This window comes from Thermomyces lanuginosus (assembly GCF_041956635.1).
Source record: "Thermomyces lanuginosus strain ATCC 200065 unplaced genomic scaffold VTN49scaffold_1, whole genome shotgun sequence".
NCBI classification, from domain to species: domain Eukaryota; kingdom Fungi; phylum Ascomycota; class Eurotiomycetes; order Eurotiales; family Trichocomaceae; genus Thermomyces; species Thermomyces lanuginosus.
The window spans coordinates 104659-122728 of record NW_027192335.1 but is presented as its reverse complement, the minus strand read 5'-3'; the positions used below and the strand labels follow the sequence as shown (position 1 = coordinate 122728).

Genomic DNA, 18070 nt, shown 5'->3' with positions numbered 1-18070 from the left:
TGCGGGACACCCGGATTGTGTGGTTCAGTTACACTTTCGGTGGAGGGGTACTTTTCCTTTTTGGCAACGGAAGTGATGTCAGAACTTCCGGGTTGCCGTCACTGAAAGTTTCCCACACAGAGAGCTAGAATCACAGCTCCGTACAACTGCCATCAGAATTGTTTTTAGGCTAATCTTGATTTGGTGCACGAGTCGATGTGCGAAATGATGATGTAGGGCATTTCTCTCTCTCTCTCTCACTCTCTCATCCCTCTGTACTCGTAGATTGTCGGGTAAAAGGGAGCGGGGAGGGAAAATGCGATCGGGTTGCCGAGCTATCCGAATCGCTTTGAGAGGTACTTACCGTAATGGTTACCGTCCAATAACTTTTCGGTGGACACCTGGAGCCGCGCCCACGTGTAAAAATTCTTCGACCGTTCTACCCACATTCATCCTCTTGAATGATCTTCACCGGTACACAGAAAATCGGTACCACCGATCGGCTTGAATTTGCCCTGGAGGCAAGTGATGTTCCTTTGGCACATCCACTGCATCCAGAAAATCTTTGGGTCTTTGAATAATGATCTACTCCTCAACCCCCACCATGGTTCTATGAATAACCGCGATACTCTCCTCGGAAGATCAAGATGGCGGTGTCGCCCAAGATCGACTCGATCAGCACTCGCTGTCCAAGAGTAGAACGATGAAAGCACGTGAGTGCTACTCTAGTTGACGTCCAAAATCACCTGCCAGGCACGATTTCCCCGTTATTGGCTCTGGCCGTGTGTTATGCTGGGGTGTGGATTTTGGGGGATGGAAATCGAGTCACCTGTTCATGGGAATGGGGAGGATGAATCCCGGCAAAAAGGGTGTTCGTACGATCCTTGAATCTGATCTCTGGCGCATCGCCGAAAGCCGGAGTACAGCCGCGATCAGATCTGTTCGTGGGGGGGGGGGGCCCTTACCAATGGAACGGGATCGCAAGACTGGGGAGAAATCAATGTACAGGCCGTTTTATCCCGCGGGCAATGGAAAATGTCGTTGGAGATTCAGGTGATAGAGCAGTTTTCTTCATCAAGGTACTTACAAGATATGATCCGATAGATCGTTTCTACAAAGGCGTCGATTCAACCAAGCAACTACGAGTGTGGATTACGATCATCTTGTGTAGCCGTAGACTTGTACCAAGTACCTCTCCAGCAACCGATCAGTTGCTGTTCTGAAGTACTCCGTCCATGCACCCATCTGAGATGCTCTGTTCCAATGCATTGAAATCGTCCACGCTCGGTCTACGGTGTATGCCACCATTCCGTATAAAGTAGGAGAATTATTACGCGTCTTATGAGCAGAAATTTGATCATCTGCGCCCGCGACAGTGGCCGCGGCGCCGCGCCAGGATCAAGATCCCTGCTTGTACTCAGCGTTGTCGGGTCTCATCGGAGTTACAGCCAGCTTCCTAGGAACGGGAATACCCCGCCAATCGGGATGCCCACGAGGCGAGAGAACGTTTCATCCCTTTCCACCGTACTTTCCGCGCGGAGTTTCGGTCGCGAAAAAAATACGTCATTTCTTTTTTTCTTTTTTTTTCTTTTTAAACTCCGTACTTTTTCCAGAGACAGTACAAGGTACGAAGTAACCTGACCATGGATTCGCGGTGTTTCCGCGTCTGCAACTCTGCCACGGCTTTTTCGTCCAGGGCTCCACAGAATTTGTTTCTAGAAACTTTTTTTGACTTTGGGGGAGGAGACAAGAAAAAAAAAGTTTTCGATACTTTGACATGATTCGTTCTCAACAGCCGGTTCGGTTATTTGGCACTCGGTTATTAGGTTATTGTTTCTTCAGACTCCAAGTACGAGTCACTGAGCACTCAATACTGTAAACCTTCTTTCGATTCCTGTATATGCGCCGAACAGGCAGAATCACAGTTGCACATCTCGTGGAGTACCTACGCAGTAACGAGGCCAGTTTCATGGCTGTGTTGCAACGCCTGAGGCGACTCCATACGCGCTAATGCGCCTAACGGATATCCGTGTGGGGGGGGGGGGGGTTCCCGGCCAAGACGGATGGATCTAGTTCGATCAGTAGTAACTGATTATGGAAATACGTAAATTCGAACAAGGTCTACATTCCTATTTAGGCCAGACAAGCGACGAGCTGCTTATATAATAGTCACGTGACTGTTATTCATCGGTTCTGGTTACTTTACGGAGAAACCCAAACACGACAGCATATGAATTACCCCGTATTTAGCCTGCAGAGGGAAATTTCGGGGAAATTTCGGTGGTTTGAATCTATGTCGTGGTTTTTAGAGAATATCGCAGCTGTTTTGCTTTTGATCGAAGGCGGTTTGTGATCAAATAATGTCCGGAGTATTGAGATTGAAAGAGGAGTCTCAGTTGTTGATCGAGTCCAATGGGAGGTGAGATACACGGCGTATCGGCGAAACAGGCGGTGTTTGGTTATTTTGGTAAAGATTTGTATCTGTTCAGTTCATTACCAGCGGGCTACATCTGCAGCCGAACAGGGCGCAACGTGGTTGTGGTGGCCACCGTGATCATGCTGACCCTAGGATATTCGACCGCTACATCGCAATGATATTTCGTTCCTCTTGTCACGAGCACCCTTCTCCTGCAGCAGATACACGCAACCGTGATGCGACTGCTGGATGTGGATTTTCTTTATTGGAGACGTCACTCCGGAAATCTCTTCCGGTAATTGAGTTCCTCCTAGAGTACACGCTATGGAATGTGTTGTCGCTGCGGGTGTGTTGCGGTGATGTGGTCAGCAGTGCTTTGAGTTCTGATTTTTTTGTCGCAAGCGATAATAATGATAATATGCTTCAGAGTCGAAGAGGGATTGAGATGAGCAGGAACAGTTAATTGTCCGCATTTTCTGCATGCCGAGTCGGTGATAGGGCAAAAGACCATGGTGATCGAGCCAATCAGAGCAAGCAGGATCGAACGATCATCATTCTTACTCATCGCTAACAAGCATGACCGCAGCGGTCTCATCTACCATCATTCACACTCATCGAGATTCAGGTATATACAATGAAGATGCCGTAGAGAATAGGTGAATTTAGACATCATTGTGATTTCCAATCTCCCGTCTTCGCTTCGAAGATCAGTCTTTCCTAACTTCTGACTCGTACGCCCGACTCCTTGATCGGAGGATTGACGATCTCTCGACTTTCTGCTGCTGTTCACGTGGTCGCTGACCGCCAAGGTCACACGATTGCTGAGTTGGCAGTCCTCCAAGCACCGCTCTTTGCCAAACCCGGTATCAGAATCATCACTCCGAGACTGTGTGAGGGAGATTCAGGATGTTCCGGCTGGACGGGCTGCTAATCATCGTGCCTTCGGGTACTTTTTAGTTGAGATAGTTGCATCTATGGCGGAAATCTCGCAGTCACTTGACGATCCTGCCGTTGGGGCCGCAAGCCAACGTAAGTCTAGTTTTTAACCTTGTGTATTCATTGTTTTTGCCGTTATCGTGGCCCCGAGGGGTTTGGCAGGGCTGGAGGGAAGCATCAAAGGAGAGTAGGACTGCTGTCTGCCACTTCCACGCAGTATTACATCCTCAGATGTATTACTGAGTGCCCGTGGCGGTCAGCAGGCTGAACGCTAATAAAACAAGGTACTTCCCGATCAGTCTATGCATGTCTTTTTTAGATGGTCCCTGTCAAACCCGGACGGCCCGTAACCTTCGTGATAAAGTTGATCACACGCTCACCTCGAAATCCTCCCATTTAATGCAGTCCAACCATCGACATTCCCCGATGCTGAGTTGGCGCCCCCTCAGCCGCAACAGCGTTCCGCGTCCCCCGGCCATCGGCCCAATCGATCGAAGCCTGCGGTCTGTCGTTTTTATGGAACCAAAAAGGGTAAGGAATCTATTTCCGAATCATTTTGATGTTTACAAGTCGTGCTCGGATCGTATTCAGACCGTGTATTTCCTAGACAAAGTTGGTGACGAGGGACAAAACTTGGCGCGAAATGCTTATCACAAAGTTTGTCTGCCTGCTGTGACTAACAGCATTCAGGATGCCGGGCTGGCGAGGCATGCCCGTTCTTACATCCGGGTGCCGCGAACAATGAAGGGCCAAGTATCAGCAGCACGCGACAAGAATCGGCTTCCAATTTGAGAACGGTTTCGAGGCCCGTTCCAATGTCGCAGAGAGATGCCCCGAGAGAATTTCAGATCAATCAGTTGAGGAGAAGGTTTCGCCCCGAAGAGGAGCAGAATGATTCCGAAACGATTCTCAAGTTCGGACTCGTTCCTTCCGACCCAGACTTCCCATTTGAGCTGGAGAAGCTGTTGTGTACCCTCCATGTCCCGAAAGAGTATCCTGCAGCGGGACGACCACGGCTTAGGGTTACAAACCCTGAAATGCCTCGCGGGTTCCAGATCAACGTCGAAAAGGGTTTCGACGGGTTGATCGATAATGCCGTAAAAGGCAATCGACAAGTGACATTGTTAGGGCTAATGAACTCCCTCGACAAGAACTTGGAACGCTTCTTGACGGCGGAGAAAGCACAGACGATTAAGATTGTACCAAACACTGGCAACAGACATGCCACTACATCAGCACAAAGTGCAGATAAAAAAGCGGATACGAACGCCGAAATTGACCGAGAAGCAGTACCAATTGAGATTCCTCCAGAACCACGCCCTGAAGCTCCGGAGTACTCTCCAGAACAGAGGGCGGATGCCGAACGGACAAGGAATTCCGAAACGAAGCAGCTTGCGGCCCGGCTAGGCCGCATGTCCCTCTTTCAAAAGTCAGACGATGGTCTGTCGTACACAGTTCCCATTGTCAGTAACCCCAGCAAAACCCCGGATGCCCTGCGGTCTGTCACTACTGCAAGGCTCGTCGTTCCGGAGCTGTATCCGCTTGAGAGGAGTTCCATTGAGCTCCCGTCGCAGGATAGCCCTGAGGCTCGTGCTGTGGAGCGGGGCTTCAAGAAATGGGTTGCAGAGAATCCGCAGGCGTCGTTGATGTCCCAAGTCAACTACCTGGCGCAGAACTTGCATGTTCTAGCAAAGACGCCTGTTCCGGAGGAAGAAGCGCCAAAAGAACAGGCTGCGCCAAATGTATCGGAAGATGCTGCACCAGATGCATTGGCCGACGATCAAGAAGATGAAGAAGAGCGGGTGCTGGATGATCGCCCTCATGTCAAGATCATCCCGCGGCCACCAGAGTGGTCGGCCCCTCATCGAGAATCAGATACAGATGGAGACTTCACATCTGAGGAAGATTCTGAAGAATACTCGGACGAAGATGAAGGTGGCGCCGCAGTTCCCGACACAACGCCCGGCACGACTCCTGCCAAAGGGGTTGCGCTTGACCTGCCTGGCCTGGAGCTCTTCGGCATTGAGCTTCTTGAATTGAAGCAACTTTGTGTGACTGTGAAATGCGAGCGATGCAAGGATCCGTCGGATATCAAGAACATCAAGCCGTCCAACGATCCTAATGTCGTTGCTCCTATCAAGGCGGAAGCGTGCAAAAAATGCGGCAATTCCATGAACATCGGTTAGTCCTTACCATTCGACGGTACTGCCTTTTGTCAATCTAACAGCGTGGTTAGGGTTTCGACGGGAGTTGATGCACCCAGCCTCTCACCGGGCAGGCTATCTCGACCTTGTCGGCTGCACCGTCTTTGACTTACTGCCGAGGTATGTCAATTTCATATGCCCCAGACCGTGTGGATAGAGCTGACCGGTTATAGCTACTTTGTCCCAACGTGTGCCGAGTGCTCAACGCCTTTCCCAACGCCGGGTATCAACGCAGTGCGTGGATCGAACGCCGCGGCGGCGTGCCGGGAATGCCACCGCAGGCTGGGTAAGTCCCCAGTCGGACATTTGTACATGCGAGCTACTGACAGGCTTAAGTGTTTACGATCCCGGATGTCAAGTTCATGGTTGTTGGACCGTCTGCAGGTGAGTAACCTGTCATTGCAATGAGACCTTAAGATCCTAACGAGAGTAGTGGCCGCACAACGACCTGCTACACGGAAAAAGGTATGCAAACTGATTTTTTTTTTTTTCAAGTCGATTTCTTCGAGTTTTCTGACCTTCATAGATCAAGGAGAACCTTGGCATTGTTGCTGGCCAGGAGCTTCCTCGACGCGGACGCTGCGCACACTATGCAAAGAGTTACCGCTGGTTCAGATTCAGTTGCTGTGCCAAGGTCTTCCCTTGTGACAAGTAAGTTTTCATTTGATACACAAGCTGAAGCATATGGCTGACGAGATAGATGCCACGACGCTGCCATGGATCATCCCAACGAGCATGCCAACCGGATGATCTGGTACGTTTTGCTTTCCCGAGGTTGTAGATTATCAAGCTGACTTCTGCAGCGGCTTCTGCTCTCGAGAGCAACTCTACCGGCCTGAGGACTGCAACTATTGCAAAAACGTCCTCGTGGGCAAGTCGAACAGTGGATTCTGGGAAGGCGGCAAAGGAACAAGAGACAAAGTCAAGATGAGTCGCAAGGGTAATGATGTTCCCCAAGAATGGGCTTGTTTTCATCTGCTAATCAGGTCTGGTAGATCCGCGCAAGTACAAGCGACGTCCGGGAACGACACCGGCAAAGGGATCATCGAAGAAGTCATGAGAGACCACTGTACATTGTGGACATTGATAGGACTCAGACTAGATAATGCCAATCTGGTAGTTCTAGTCAAAACCGGACATGTTCTCTCCGATCTAGCAGTAACCTCTAGTAATCACTCGACGTATTCATCTTTAAACACCATAACACGCTCTCTTTCCCGACCTTCGGGACCCTCCTCAATCCAGGCACGATACATGCCACCGCAATTAAAATCAAATACTACTCGACCTCTTCGTAGGCTGTCGTCTTTTGTCTGGACTGGTTTTTGATTTTCGTCGAGGTCAATCTCCGCCTCGATGCCAATCAGTCCGCCCTCCCCTTCGCCGGTGATGCCCCATCGTGGACCGGCAGACTGCTGTAATTCGCCGCCTGGGCCGGCGACCGCGGTCACTGCGTCCGACAGCTTCAGGTTTTGAGCGGGTGAGGAGAAGCGGAGCATTGCGCTGGCGGTGCGTGCCGCGTTGATGCGAAGGAAGGAGTCGCCGTTCCCGGTGCCGGAAAGGGCGACGGCGCGGCGGCGGTGGCGGTGAGCAGAGGGTGAAGGAGGGATCACATTGGGCTTCTTGGAATCACCGGAGAGGAGTGGTTGCTTCTCCGGTGGGAGCACGGACGATGACGAGGGTCCTGGCTGTGACGGCATGATGGGCGAGAGACAGTCATGTAGTAGATCTCGTAATAGAGTAGACCATGACGAGTGTTCATCACCATCTACCCTCCCGCTGGTAGATGATGATTGATATACCATCCTCCTCCCGTCTTTGCCGGAGCTTGTATTCGATTCCTCCTCCCACGTTTCAGCCCAGAATCCTGCCCCGAGCGTCGGTGTATCCCCAACACGACCGGGCAACTTGTTCGTCATGCCACCGGTGCTGGTCGCTACAGCGAGATTCCCCCATTGATCCAAGCACACACACCCGACTGTGCCCTGACTCAATCCCTCCAACTCGTCATCCGTATCATAAGCTGCTCGGCCCCGTTCTAAACCCCGCCGATGCTCCTGCCACCGCCGCTGCGTCCAGAACCACTCATCCGGCTTAAATTCCAGACCCCAATCCCTCGCCAGTTTCTCGAGATGCCGTCCACTTAACTGCGAGTGCATATTTCCCCCATGTTCCTGTCGTGGATGGCCATGCTCGTCGATGCCCGTACGTAGGAGTACCTCGCGCGCAAGCTGGATCGGATGTCGCACATTACGCAGGCCAATCACACCAACTCCGCGTTTGACCTTTCCCGGAATTGTGGTAGCGGGATCATTATCATCATTGATCAACGAGGTCACCATCAACGACGCCTCCATCTCGATCGTCCCCGCGGAGGTGAACACACTGCCGCGGCCGCAATTGAAGAGTTCATCATCTTCGAGAAGGGAGACAGCGTGTACGGCGGCGTCGAGCGCATTGCTGCCGTTTTGCAGGAGTTGGTATGTCGAGCGCAGGTAGTTCAGGAGGGAGGCGCGGTATCGCTGGTAGAGCGGTGGTGGGAGCTTATCGCGGGTGATGTTGCCGGCGCCGCCGTGGATGATAAGGGTGGGTTTAAAGAGGGGTGGGCGCTTTGCATCAGTCATTGTTTTTTTTTTCGCTGCTTTTCCTTAATGCCATTGATGATCATTTGGCGTTGTTCTGCTATTTATATGGAGGCTGGTCCGAGGTTGCATTGCAGGAGACTTTATCTTATCTGGGATAAGTAAGGTTATCTACTACCTATCGTGAAGCTGATTGCATGGCGGCCCGCACCGTCGGAATGACTGCTGCATTCTGATCCAACCTGCAGAGAGATTGGAGCTTCGGAGAGAACCCTTGTTGCTTAGCTCCACCTCACAGCTGGCATGACGTCAAGTCCAATTACGTGAACACTAGCCTAAAGTACAGGATTTCCGCGCTGCAACATTAAAAAAAAAAAAAAAAAAAAGAAGAATGACAATTTGCCCAAGCAATTCCCCCCAGTGGTTGGTAGAATCGTATCTCATGATTCGCCGTCAGTGTTCGGAAATGACTTCGAACTTGGCCATCACCCCATCTAGAGGGGCCTTGGTGATCGTAGTTCGGGTCTCGAGTTTCTTGTTCTCGTCGATCAAGCGCATACGGAACCTCCGAACAAGCGCGGCCACGATGCACGCCAGTTCTCCCCGCGCAAATTTTTCTCCGATGCAGCTCCGGGGCCCATGCAGGAAGGTCAAATAGGCATAATTGCTGCTGGCGCCGCCGTTGTTGTTGGCGGTGCCATTCGAAGTGAGCCATCGCTCCACCTTGAACTCTTCCGCGTCAGGACCCCAGAAATTCGGATCGCGGTTCGTCACTTCGGCGGCAAGATTGATGACTGTGCCCTTGGGGATTGGATGTCCGGCGATGACAACATCCCGCACCGCTTGACGCGAGACCACCGGCACCGGTGGCCAATACCGTAGCACTTCGTTCATGAAGGCGTTGAGGTATGGAAGGGAATCAATCACCGAGGCAGTAACGGGGATACTGGCATCGTAATCAGATAGACAGGTCCGGATTTCCTCCCGAAGGCGCTCCTGGACCTTTGGGTATTTGCACAGTGCATAGATCGACCATTGCAGTGCGCTAGAAGTTGTCTCGTGCCCCGCGGCGAGGAAGGTCATGATCTGATCGACCATGTTTTTGTCCGTGAAAGTGCCACTTCTCAGAGCCACCGAGACAATGTCGATGCCTGAGGATTTGCCGTTCTGAAGCTGTGCCTTTCTTTCTTGCACGATTTTGTTCGCCGCGGAGCGGATATACTTGATATTCTCTGCCACTTGGCGCTTATGTTGCGTGGGGATTTTGAACAGCCATCGGAAGCCGGGGACATACAGAGCCATCAGAGCGATGAAACGATGGTATATGGTCGGAATCAGGAACAGACTTTCATAGCGTCGTCGTAGCTCATTGTCCGGGTCCTTGAGCGCGCCAATGTCGTGGTCCATTCCGGCCACTCCGATCACGTCCATCAGGGCCCGGACGGCGTACGTTCGTATCTGGACTGTGCCATCGTGCGCTGGTAGGTCGTTTTCGATCACCTGGACCAGCTCCAAGGCTTTGCTCCAGAAAACGGGATAGAGGTCCTTGATGTGTCGGTATGTGAATGAAGGGTTCAAGCTCTTGCGTTGAGCCTAAATACCGTTTATCAGCCTTGAGTTGAAAGCCAAGCATCAGCGAGCGGTTAAATATACCTTGTGCTCCTCTCCTTCAGCTACTAGAAGCCCGTTCCCAGCTACAACAGCCAGCTGCAACCGAGCTACCTCGGGACGAACGAAATTATAGCATTTGGTGACAAGAATCTCCGACAGTGCCTTGGGAGACGTGACCAACAGCCGCTCGATATTACTGATGGCGTAATAGCGGATGAAGCCGGTATTGGGAACAGTTTTGACCCATTTGCGTGCTTCATCAAAGGGGAACCCCAGATGATAAAAGTTACAATTGCCCCTGATCCAGGAGCGCTCGTGGTCCTGATGCAAAGTCAGTTGAATCTCCTCGAGAGGACAAATATTGAATCTGGGATCTTTACCGGTGGGGTTGGAATATGTCGCAGCGGAGTGAGGTACTTGGGATAAAGAATGGCAAAGTAGACAAAACGAGCGACAGTCGTCACCAACAGAAACACGAGCGTGGTGAGCACATAGGATTGCCTGATACTGAGATCTGGTCGTAGCGAGACAAGCAATGTCGCGCTAACGATGGAGATCATCCACCATGAGGACATGATGAACACCCTTCTACCAGGCTCCTGACTACTCGCAGGCCATGCTCATCATGATCAAGAAGAGTGCCCAGAAGCATCATGGCCTCAAAAGACGAGTGCTTGAGGTGAAGCGAACAAAGAACTCAGTGAATGCAGGGAGTGGATTATCGATTAAATACATGTTTCCTTGATCGCATCCTCAAGCGAAATGACTGGCCAGTTAAGCCGATCGAAGATTTTCTGCGTTCTTTGAACGGAGCTCTCCGTAATAAATAACCTAAATCGATGGATCATATTGTTTGAGTCGATTCGGTACCACTATTAGGTTACCACTAGTGACCCGTATGTCGAAAATCGGAAGTTTCCTGCAAAATTACTTCCGCGAAAGATTAGCGTTATCCGGCGCTACATTCTGTTGGACGAAGAAAGAAAAGCCCACAAGGGCAGTGCGTCGTTATTGGCTAATCCGGAGAGAATTTTAATGCAAAATTATGACGCCTCAAAAGCAGATTTTGCGGGCGATCCTCTCAGGTTCCTCGGAAACTCAACCCCGTATTCCGTAACTTAGCGAATGCCAAGCCACGGGATTAGTCACATGACGTTAAGTACTGTATTGTTCTGTTCAATACTCTGCTCTGGCACCTCGTGAGCCTAATATGTATCAGCCTAGGTTGACCCGTTCAACAGATTTGTCTCACGCTCGAGTCACTGCCATGTTCGAAATTGCAAAATAACGTAAAAGACGAGACAGAATTAGTGATTATTGGTACCCTACTTCTTTTTGAATTCATCAGAGCGTACGTCACCTTTGGAGATAAATTCAGTGCTGCTTTCTAACTCTCTACTCCGCACGGAGCTACAAGTACAGTAATTTCAGATACGTTACGAAGTCCCTGTACAGAACACAGGGGCTATCGCTGCTTTCGACTTTCAACTACCTATATAAAAACCGACTCATCCAGTCTCTCTCCCTTATATTATTGCCACAATCTATATGAAATTCGGCGGCTTACTTATTAAACAATTGGTATGAATATTAACTACAGAGTACGAAATACTGTACTGGGCAGTACTCTGGTTTTTGCCTCGGTGGGCGACCTCCTAAGCGGATCGGGTTGCCGAGATGCCGTGGCCCAACTCATGACCACACCCATCTGCGCTAGGGTGATAATTTTGGCCGGTTTGATAGTTATGATCAGGCTATCATGAATTGATCCCATCAAGTTGGCGTCTTATCATTCACTGCTTCTCGGAATGACCATTGCAACCGCTTGCAAGCGGCAACTGCAAACAAATGTGTCCAAGATGCACTGAGACCGGGCGCGGAGAAGTTGGCCCATGACATCATGAAATTGGCATCGCGTAGTATCATGGGATTTGGTCTTATTCCGGTCGAAATCAGTCAGTTGCTCCTGATAACCGGAAGTCGGCACTACCCCGCAAAGTCCATCCGGATCAGGTTGTCTGTGGAAAATTGTATTCATCGTGTGTGCCGCTCCTAGATTGTCCGACCTTCTGCATAAACAGAGCTAGAATATCAACCTTGTGGGTTGTAAGCCTAGTATCGACATCTTTACTCCCCGTTTTGGAAATCATTTCTACAAGACGAGCCGGGGAGGCGCCTGGAAAATGGTTGAAGGCGCCAAATGAGCCCTGTAAAACACCCTTGTCGAGCGATTTCTGTCTCTCCACGTGATGATGGGACGCTTTCCGATTGCCGATGATGGGTAGACATGGTCAATGCGACGTAGCAACTGAAAGGATATTCACTTGATTCGCAGCGGTCCAACGGAGAGTTCAACTGCGTGGCCCGTTCTGGGTAAAGGACAACCCCATGGGGTTGGGTTCCGTAGGTTTCAAAGACAACGCAGTTTCCAATGGGTCGGATAGATTGGAATATTGTAATACAAGAACAAAACAACATTACCCGCGGCAAGAGCTCTGACGGACTGAAAAACGCAGAGATGGCCGAAGCCATCAGCAAATGGTCTCACCCTAGTTGCGTCCCGGCATGCACCGGCTGCCTATCAATTCAGGGTCTTGCCAAGTTCACTTCAATAATATTCTAAGTAGTACGATGATACATACCTAAATATGCTTATTTTAAGGTTGGATCTTGCGTCTCGATCTAATGATCGACCCAAACCAACATGATTACACAAGGATTGTAATAGTCTTGTTAGAAAGTCGTATGTTGCCATCTTAGATATCTGTTCATAGATCAATGTAATGCGCTTCCTGGTTGGAGAGATTCTATTCCATACTGCGGACTGCATGGCATGCATCATGGATGGAGAGTTCACATGCAGAGATTCGTAACGTCATCATTAAAAGCACGGCTGTTCATCTTGCACCTGTTCTGTCCAGATTCTTTGAATCCAAGGAACGACAGCAGGATGGCTGATATTCTGAGCAAGAGACAGCATGCGCACAATGTTGATGAAATATTGCTCAACGCAAGGTCTGTTGCTGGTAGAACTTGCTCATCCGGTACTTGGTTTCACCCTCATAAGGAGCCAAGTTAGCCAATGCCTCTTGTCCTTCGCGCTCAATAGTTGCCTTGATCTCGGGACTGCGCGGGGTGATGCGGCATTTGAACGGCGATGGGCGCCAGTTTAGACCGTTTCTGGCCGAAAGTTAGTTCGAAGGTTTGGAGCATGTACAGAAACACGGAAGAAAAGGTAGGCACGTACGTGAAATCGAAGATATCCACTGGGATTTCCTTTCCATTCTCATCGAGAGCCTTCTCAATCCGGAACCCCCACAACAACCGAGCAATAGTGATGAAGGTGCCCTGCTCTGCCAGACCCTGTCCACTGCACACGCGTCGACCCCAGCCGAAAGTCATGTAACCCCTCTCCGCCGGGAACGGGCGGTTCCATTCGCTTCCTTTGATGAATCGTTCCGGAATGAAGCGATCTGGCTCAGGGAACTCGCGCTCGTTATGATGAATAGCCCAGACATTGCCCTGCACCCAGGTGTGCTTGGGAATCAGCCAGCCCTAAATCAGACATCAGCTATATATTCCATCGTGTAAGATTAGGTTCAAAGCACCTTGTAGTAATCATCCTGGATTGGTGCATGCGGCTGACCACCAATGATAGCGACAGATCTCCAGCGGAAGACTTCCTTGACGAATGCCTTGACATACGGGAGGTTGGGCTCATCGTCCCAGGATGGGCTCCGATAAGGGCCAACAACACGATCTAACTCCTCCCAAGCCTTGGGCAGGACTTCTGGGAACGCACAGCATGCCAGGACAAATGTGACGAGCGTCGAACTGGACGTGTCACTTCCGGCACCAAAGAGATTGCCAGCCAAGGATGCGATCTCCTCTGGAGCGAGATTGTGCTTGGGAGCCTCGTCAAAGAGTTTCCGTGAATAGCATTGCTGCTGCTTGGGATTGTTGGCAGCTTCTTCAGCCAGAGCATAAAAGAAATGGCGGCCACGAGCACGGGCACCCAGTCCATGCTTCCAAGGAGCGATTGCATTTGGGAACTTAGCGAGGACTGCTCTCCGTCAGTACTTTCAGCATTGTATGTGCCATTGCAGAAAATGTAAACTCACATGGGAATGTCTCCATTAACATCGGAAACTTCTTGCCCGGCACATTGAGGTCCGCTGCGCGCTGCATGACGGCGATAACCTCCGTGATAATAGGGTCCGTGAAGCTAGAGATCCTTCGACCGAAGCCGATGATGGAGACGACACTGGAAGCATACCGCTCGAAGTGGCTGACGTATGACTCGGGGGTCTTGAGCAGATCGTAGGCCACGACCTTGCTCTCGTCGTTCTGGAACCCACGATAGCTTCTCACCTGCTGCAGACCGACACCCATGTGGGTAAGTTTACGGTGTAGTCGCCATCGGTCACCGTAGTACATGGTAACCAGATTCGTTTGACCAGTGCCCAGTTCGCCAAAGACAACCATCCGAGGCCGCGAGGCATAGATGCCAGCTCGTTTGTCAAGCAGCTCGCTAGCGCACCAGGCATCGCAGATCCATACTGTTGGGTTCCGTCCAATCCAGAAGGTAATCAATGGAGCATTGTACTTTTTGGCGAGCTTCTCGAAGTAGAACCAAGGCTTATTCTCGGGTAGGAGCCATGTATTGCCAATGATGGGTAGGGGAAGGGGCCCCGGAGGCTATGATGTTTATGGTTAGTTTGATGCACCGCCCTCAAGCTCCTTCAGGTAGCCAGAGATGATTACCATCTTGAAATGAAGATACAGCATCCATGAGTAGTCAACTGCAATCAGCACCAGAACGCCCACAGCGAGTGTTAGGAGGATCTTCCCCGTGCCAAACTCGCTGAGGGCGCGCTGTAGCTGCACCAGCGCTAGGAGATCGGCAACTCTATCGACCAACATTGTGCCTGACCCTGCTGAGTTACGCGGATCTGAGAGGAAAGATTCGAGCCAACCCGTTTAGTGCGGTAATCATGGGTTGATATATGATCATCGATTCAGACTATCAGACTAGTCAGCTCGTCCGTCTTGGAACAGTGCTTAGCTCGGCTGATGGTTCAGGTCAACTGCCGGAGCCCAATAGACTGGCTCGGTGCGGTTCAACCGAGCAAATCGGCAGTTGTCAAAAGTCATTCAGCCGTTATGAATGTCTGTGCCGAACCGCCGAAGCCATTCAGACCGTGGGGCATCAAGAGATGGGGCATGATCTGTTTGGACTACCTATCCGACTACAATGACAAATGTCAACGACTTGATCCGACAGTCTCGATCCGATATATTAGACCCCACATGTCCAAGGCCGCCTCAAAAGCTTAACACTCCAGAAGCTCCTGGACAGTTACGGAGTATACGAGATGTGCCTTGAGCATGTCTGCTCCAGCCATGATCGCATGCATCCTCATTATCATGCCGTCTGGACAATCACGGATGCTGCTCCACAACTGTCGACTGACAAGAGGCCTCATTCGCAAGGTAAACAAGTTGTTGTCTCCAATTTCCCCAAATTTCCCCAAACTTCCCCAGATTTTCCTTGATTTTCAGTTGGCTGAATCTCTTCCCCACATTTTCTTGTCTTCATGGGAATCTGGGGTTAGCAACGGCGTTACTTAGTGAGCTTTAGGGCAAGCCGCTTGACCTCAACACGTTCGTTTATCCATTTTAGGAACTTTGTGCGTCAACCGTCAACAGCTTCGTCGTGGGGCCCCTGAATTGTCACAGTGATGCCCGTCAATTGACCCGATTAACTTAGTGGCTGTGCTGTTCGTCTGCTAAAAGAATGATGGCAATTAGAGTGTCGATCGACTGATCCTTGTCATTTGCCTTGGGGACAAGCCAGTTGACTGATCGACTGCCGAAACGTAGCTAGGTTTTTCCTGAACGAGAAATCAACTCGAATTTCGTAGTGAGCTGCTGAAGCTACCCTTGATGTCCGTGCTCATGATTGGAATAGTCTGAAGTTTGGCCGCCGCTACTGAGGTTAGTCTACTAGTTACCATGAGGAGTACGAATACCTTTGTGCCTATGTGGGTTCTCTGCTTTTGCCCTCTTCTCGGCCTGGAATTGGCCTTTTCGCCCTCCCACTGATTTGGGTCTGGAACGGTACCCTGATTGGATTCCAACGATCAGCTTGACCTGTCAGCACTCGGCAGTTGGGGAGCCGCTAAAGGCACTGTAACTTAAGTGCCGTTCTTATATCTTTGGGGCTTTCGACGCCTTTCGTTCGCTAAGACCGTGCTTTGGTTGTCCTTGCAACAATGTTGCGGCGTCTCCTCTTGAAACGCTCGGGGAGCACACCCGGCGGCACACTGTGGGATAACCGCCGGTGCCTCCTCATTTGTTGCATCGTTGCCACGGCAAACATGCAATATGGTTTCGATTCTGCTGCTATAGGTGCCTTGCAAGCGATGCCGGGCTTCCTGGCCGTGTTTGGCTATAAGGATCCCAGCAATCCAATTGGATACAACATTGATGTAAATGAACATCCAGTACTGGCTCTTTTTGTTCTTCTGCTGATGATTGCAGAGCACTGTTCAACGATTGATAACCTCGTTGCTGACATTGGGATCATTTCTTTCCTCGCTCGTTGCCGGTGCCTTTTCCGCTTATCTGGGACGTCGCCAGGCGCTTTGGTTAGCCTGCATTCTGAACGCTGCGGCATGCGCAATTCAAATTGCGACCACCAGTAAGGGCGTCCTCTACCTGGGTCGTCTTTTGATTGGGTTTGCAAATGGATTTTTTGTCACTTTCTCCAATGTTTACACCTCTGAAGCTGCCCCAGCGCATTTGCGTGGCGTTATGGTCGCTTTGTTTGCCTACTGGGTGAACATTGGGTCAATTCTGGGTGCAGTTATTGATAACTATTCCAAGAATCGTCTGGATAAGACATCGTACCAGATTCCACTCGCCTGTCTGTACATTGTCCCGACGATTCTGTTCGTTGGTTTGTTCTTCGTTCCAGAGAGCCCAAGATGGCTGCTTCATCAAGGAAAAGAGAAACAAGCGCGCCAGGCTTTTGAAAAACTGCGTCGAGGTACCGTCGACGACACAACATTCGAGATTGAGTGGGCAGAAATGGTCAAAGGTGTGGAAGAGGAGAAGAGCCTTGCGACCAGTGTGTCTGTTATCGACATGTTCAAGGGTAAGAATCGTGTCCGTTGTTTCCTCCCTGATAACGACTAGCTAATCGTTTGATGTCAAGGCGTCGACCTTCGTCGAACTCTGCTCTGCTACGGGATGATCGCCTGCCAGACGGCGTCAGGTGTCTGGTTCCTCATCGGATATCAGACATACTTCTACTCTGTTGCCGGCATCACCAAAGCTTTCGAGTACACCATTATGAACACCTGTCTTGGTTTCATTGGCGTGAATATTGGCATGTACGCCATGCGACACCTGGTAGGCCGACGAGCCATTCTGATGATTGGTGCAACTGTGGGTTGTCTCTGCCACTTATCGAGCGCAATTGCCTCGTCTGCCGATCCGGCCGGTGTGCGAACTGGCCCAGTGTTGGTGACGTTCACTGCTTTATTCATGTTCTCTTATAATGCTTGCGTCGGCGCTGCAAGTTACCCCGTGGCAACGGAGTTGGTCAGCTCACGACTCCGAGCGTGGACCGTGGGAACAGCCACATCTTTGGGGTATCTTCTGGCATGGCTGACCAATTTCACGGCGCCATACTTCATCAATCCAACTGACTTAGACTGGGTTAGTACTGGAAAACTGATCTTTCTTGCTTGGAATTGGTATTCTGGCGCAACTGGTACTGATGATAGCGTTAGGGCCCGAAATACGGCTATATCTGGGCTGGATCCAATTTCCTCTGTATCATCTTTTTCTTTTTCTGCATGCCAGAGATGAAAGGGAGGACCCTGGAGGAACTGGACGAGATCTTTGCAGCGCGTGTACCTGCTCGCAAATTTCCAGAGTACCAGTGCGTGATCAAAGAGCAGGTCGTTCAGACCGTCAAGGCTCAGGAAATGGAGGCTGGAATTGACGACAAGCCGGCAAGTAAGTTTATGGAGAATTGAATTGAACGTGTCTGCAGCATAGCGCGCCGGGGGGGGGTGGGTAGATGGTATGTTCTGAAGATAAAGACTACGATTAGCAATGGGATGAAATGCCACCATTTGCAGTATCAACAAGTATTGTTGCTTGCATTCTAGGCGTGTGAAGTCCTAGCGAAAAGATTTCCGTCGGAGATGAAATCACTCGTTGAACTAATCATAATCATCAAGCGTCGCATATTTGTTCTTAGTCAAAGAATACATAAATCATCAAGCATCCATCCAAACTCCAGAAATACAACGCCATATATATGCAAT

The 18070-nt window shown here is 50.5% G+C and overlaps 5 protein-coding genes across 5 annotated transcripts; 2 read left to right on the top strand and 3 right to left on the bottom strand.

The window, feature by feature from the left end:
* Positions 1-3369: 3369 nt before the first annotated feature.
* VTN49DRAFT_46 (uncharacterized protein) lies at positions 3370-6595 on the top strand (the record flags this gene model as incomplete). Its single annotated transcript, XM_069412563.1, has 11 exons — positions 3370-3424; positions 3737-3862; positions 4022-5512; positions 5568-5655; positions 5709-5821; positions 5872-5919; positions 5969-6000; positions 6062-6186; positions 6236-6289; positions 6339-6475; positions 6531-6595. 11 exons carry the CDS (start codon positions 3370-3372, stop codon positions 6593-6595), a joined length of 2334 nt encoding a protein of 777 aa, XP_069272741.1.
* Positions 6596-6707: 112 nt separating this feature from the next.
* VTN49DRAFT_45 (uncharacterized protein) lies at positions 6708-8159 on the bottom strand (the record flags this gene model as incomplete). The annotated part of the gene is made up of 1 exon (XM_069412452.1): positions 6708-8159. The coding sequence occupies one exon, from the start codon at positions 8157-8159 to the stop codon at positions 6708-6710; it is 1452 nt and encodes a 483-aa protein (XP_069272740.1).
* A 411-nt stretch (positions 8160-8570) lies between these two features.
* On the bottom strand, positions 8571-10303 carry VTN49DRAFT_44 (uncharacterized protein; the record flags this gene model as incomplete). Its single annotated transcript, XM_069412341.1, has 3 exons — positions 8571-9710; positions 9771-10049; positions 10109-10303. The coding sequence occupies 3 exons, from the start codon at positions 10301-10303 to the stop codon at positions 8571-8573; spliced, it is 1614 nt and encodes a 537-aa protein (XP_069272739.1).
* Positions 10304-12733: 2430 nt separating this feature from the next.
* On the bottom strand, positions 12734-14651 carry VTN49DRAFT_43 (uncharacterized protein; the record flags this gene model as incomplete). The annotated part of the gene is made up of 5 exons (XM_069412230.1): positions 12734-12908; positions 12976-13283; positions 13337-13791; positions 13850-14426; positions 14493-14651. The coding sequence occupies 5 exons, from the start codon at positions 14649-14651 to the stop codon at positions 12734-12736; spliced, it is 1674 nt and encodes a 557-aa protein (XP_069272738.1).
* Positions 14652-16003: 1352 nt separating this feature from the next.
* Positions 16004-17776, top strand: VTN49DRAFT_42 (uncharacterized protein; the record flags this gene model as incomplete). Its single annotated transcript, XM_069412119.1, has 4 exons — positions 16004-16219; positions 16272-16887; positions 16948-17453; positions 17528-17776. The coding sequence occupies 4 exons, from the start codon at positions 16004-16006 to the stop codon at positions 17774-17776; spliced, it is 1587 nt and encodes a 528-aa protein (XP_069272737.1).
* Positions 17777-18070: the final 294 nt, after the last annotated feature.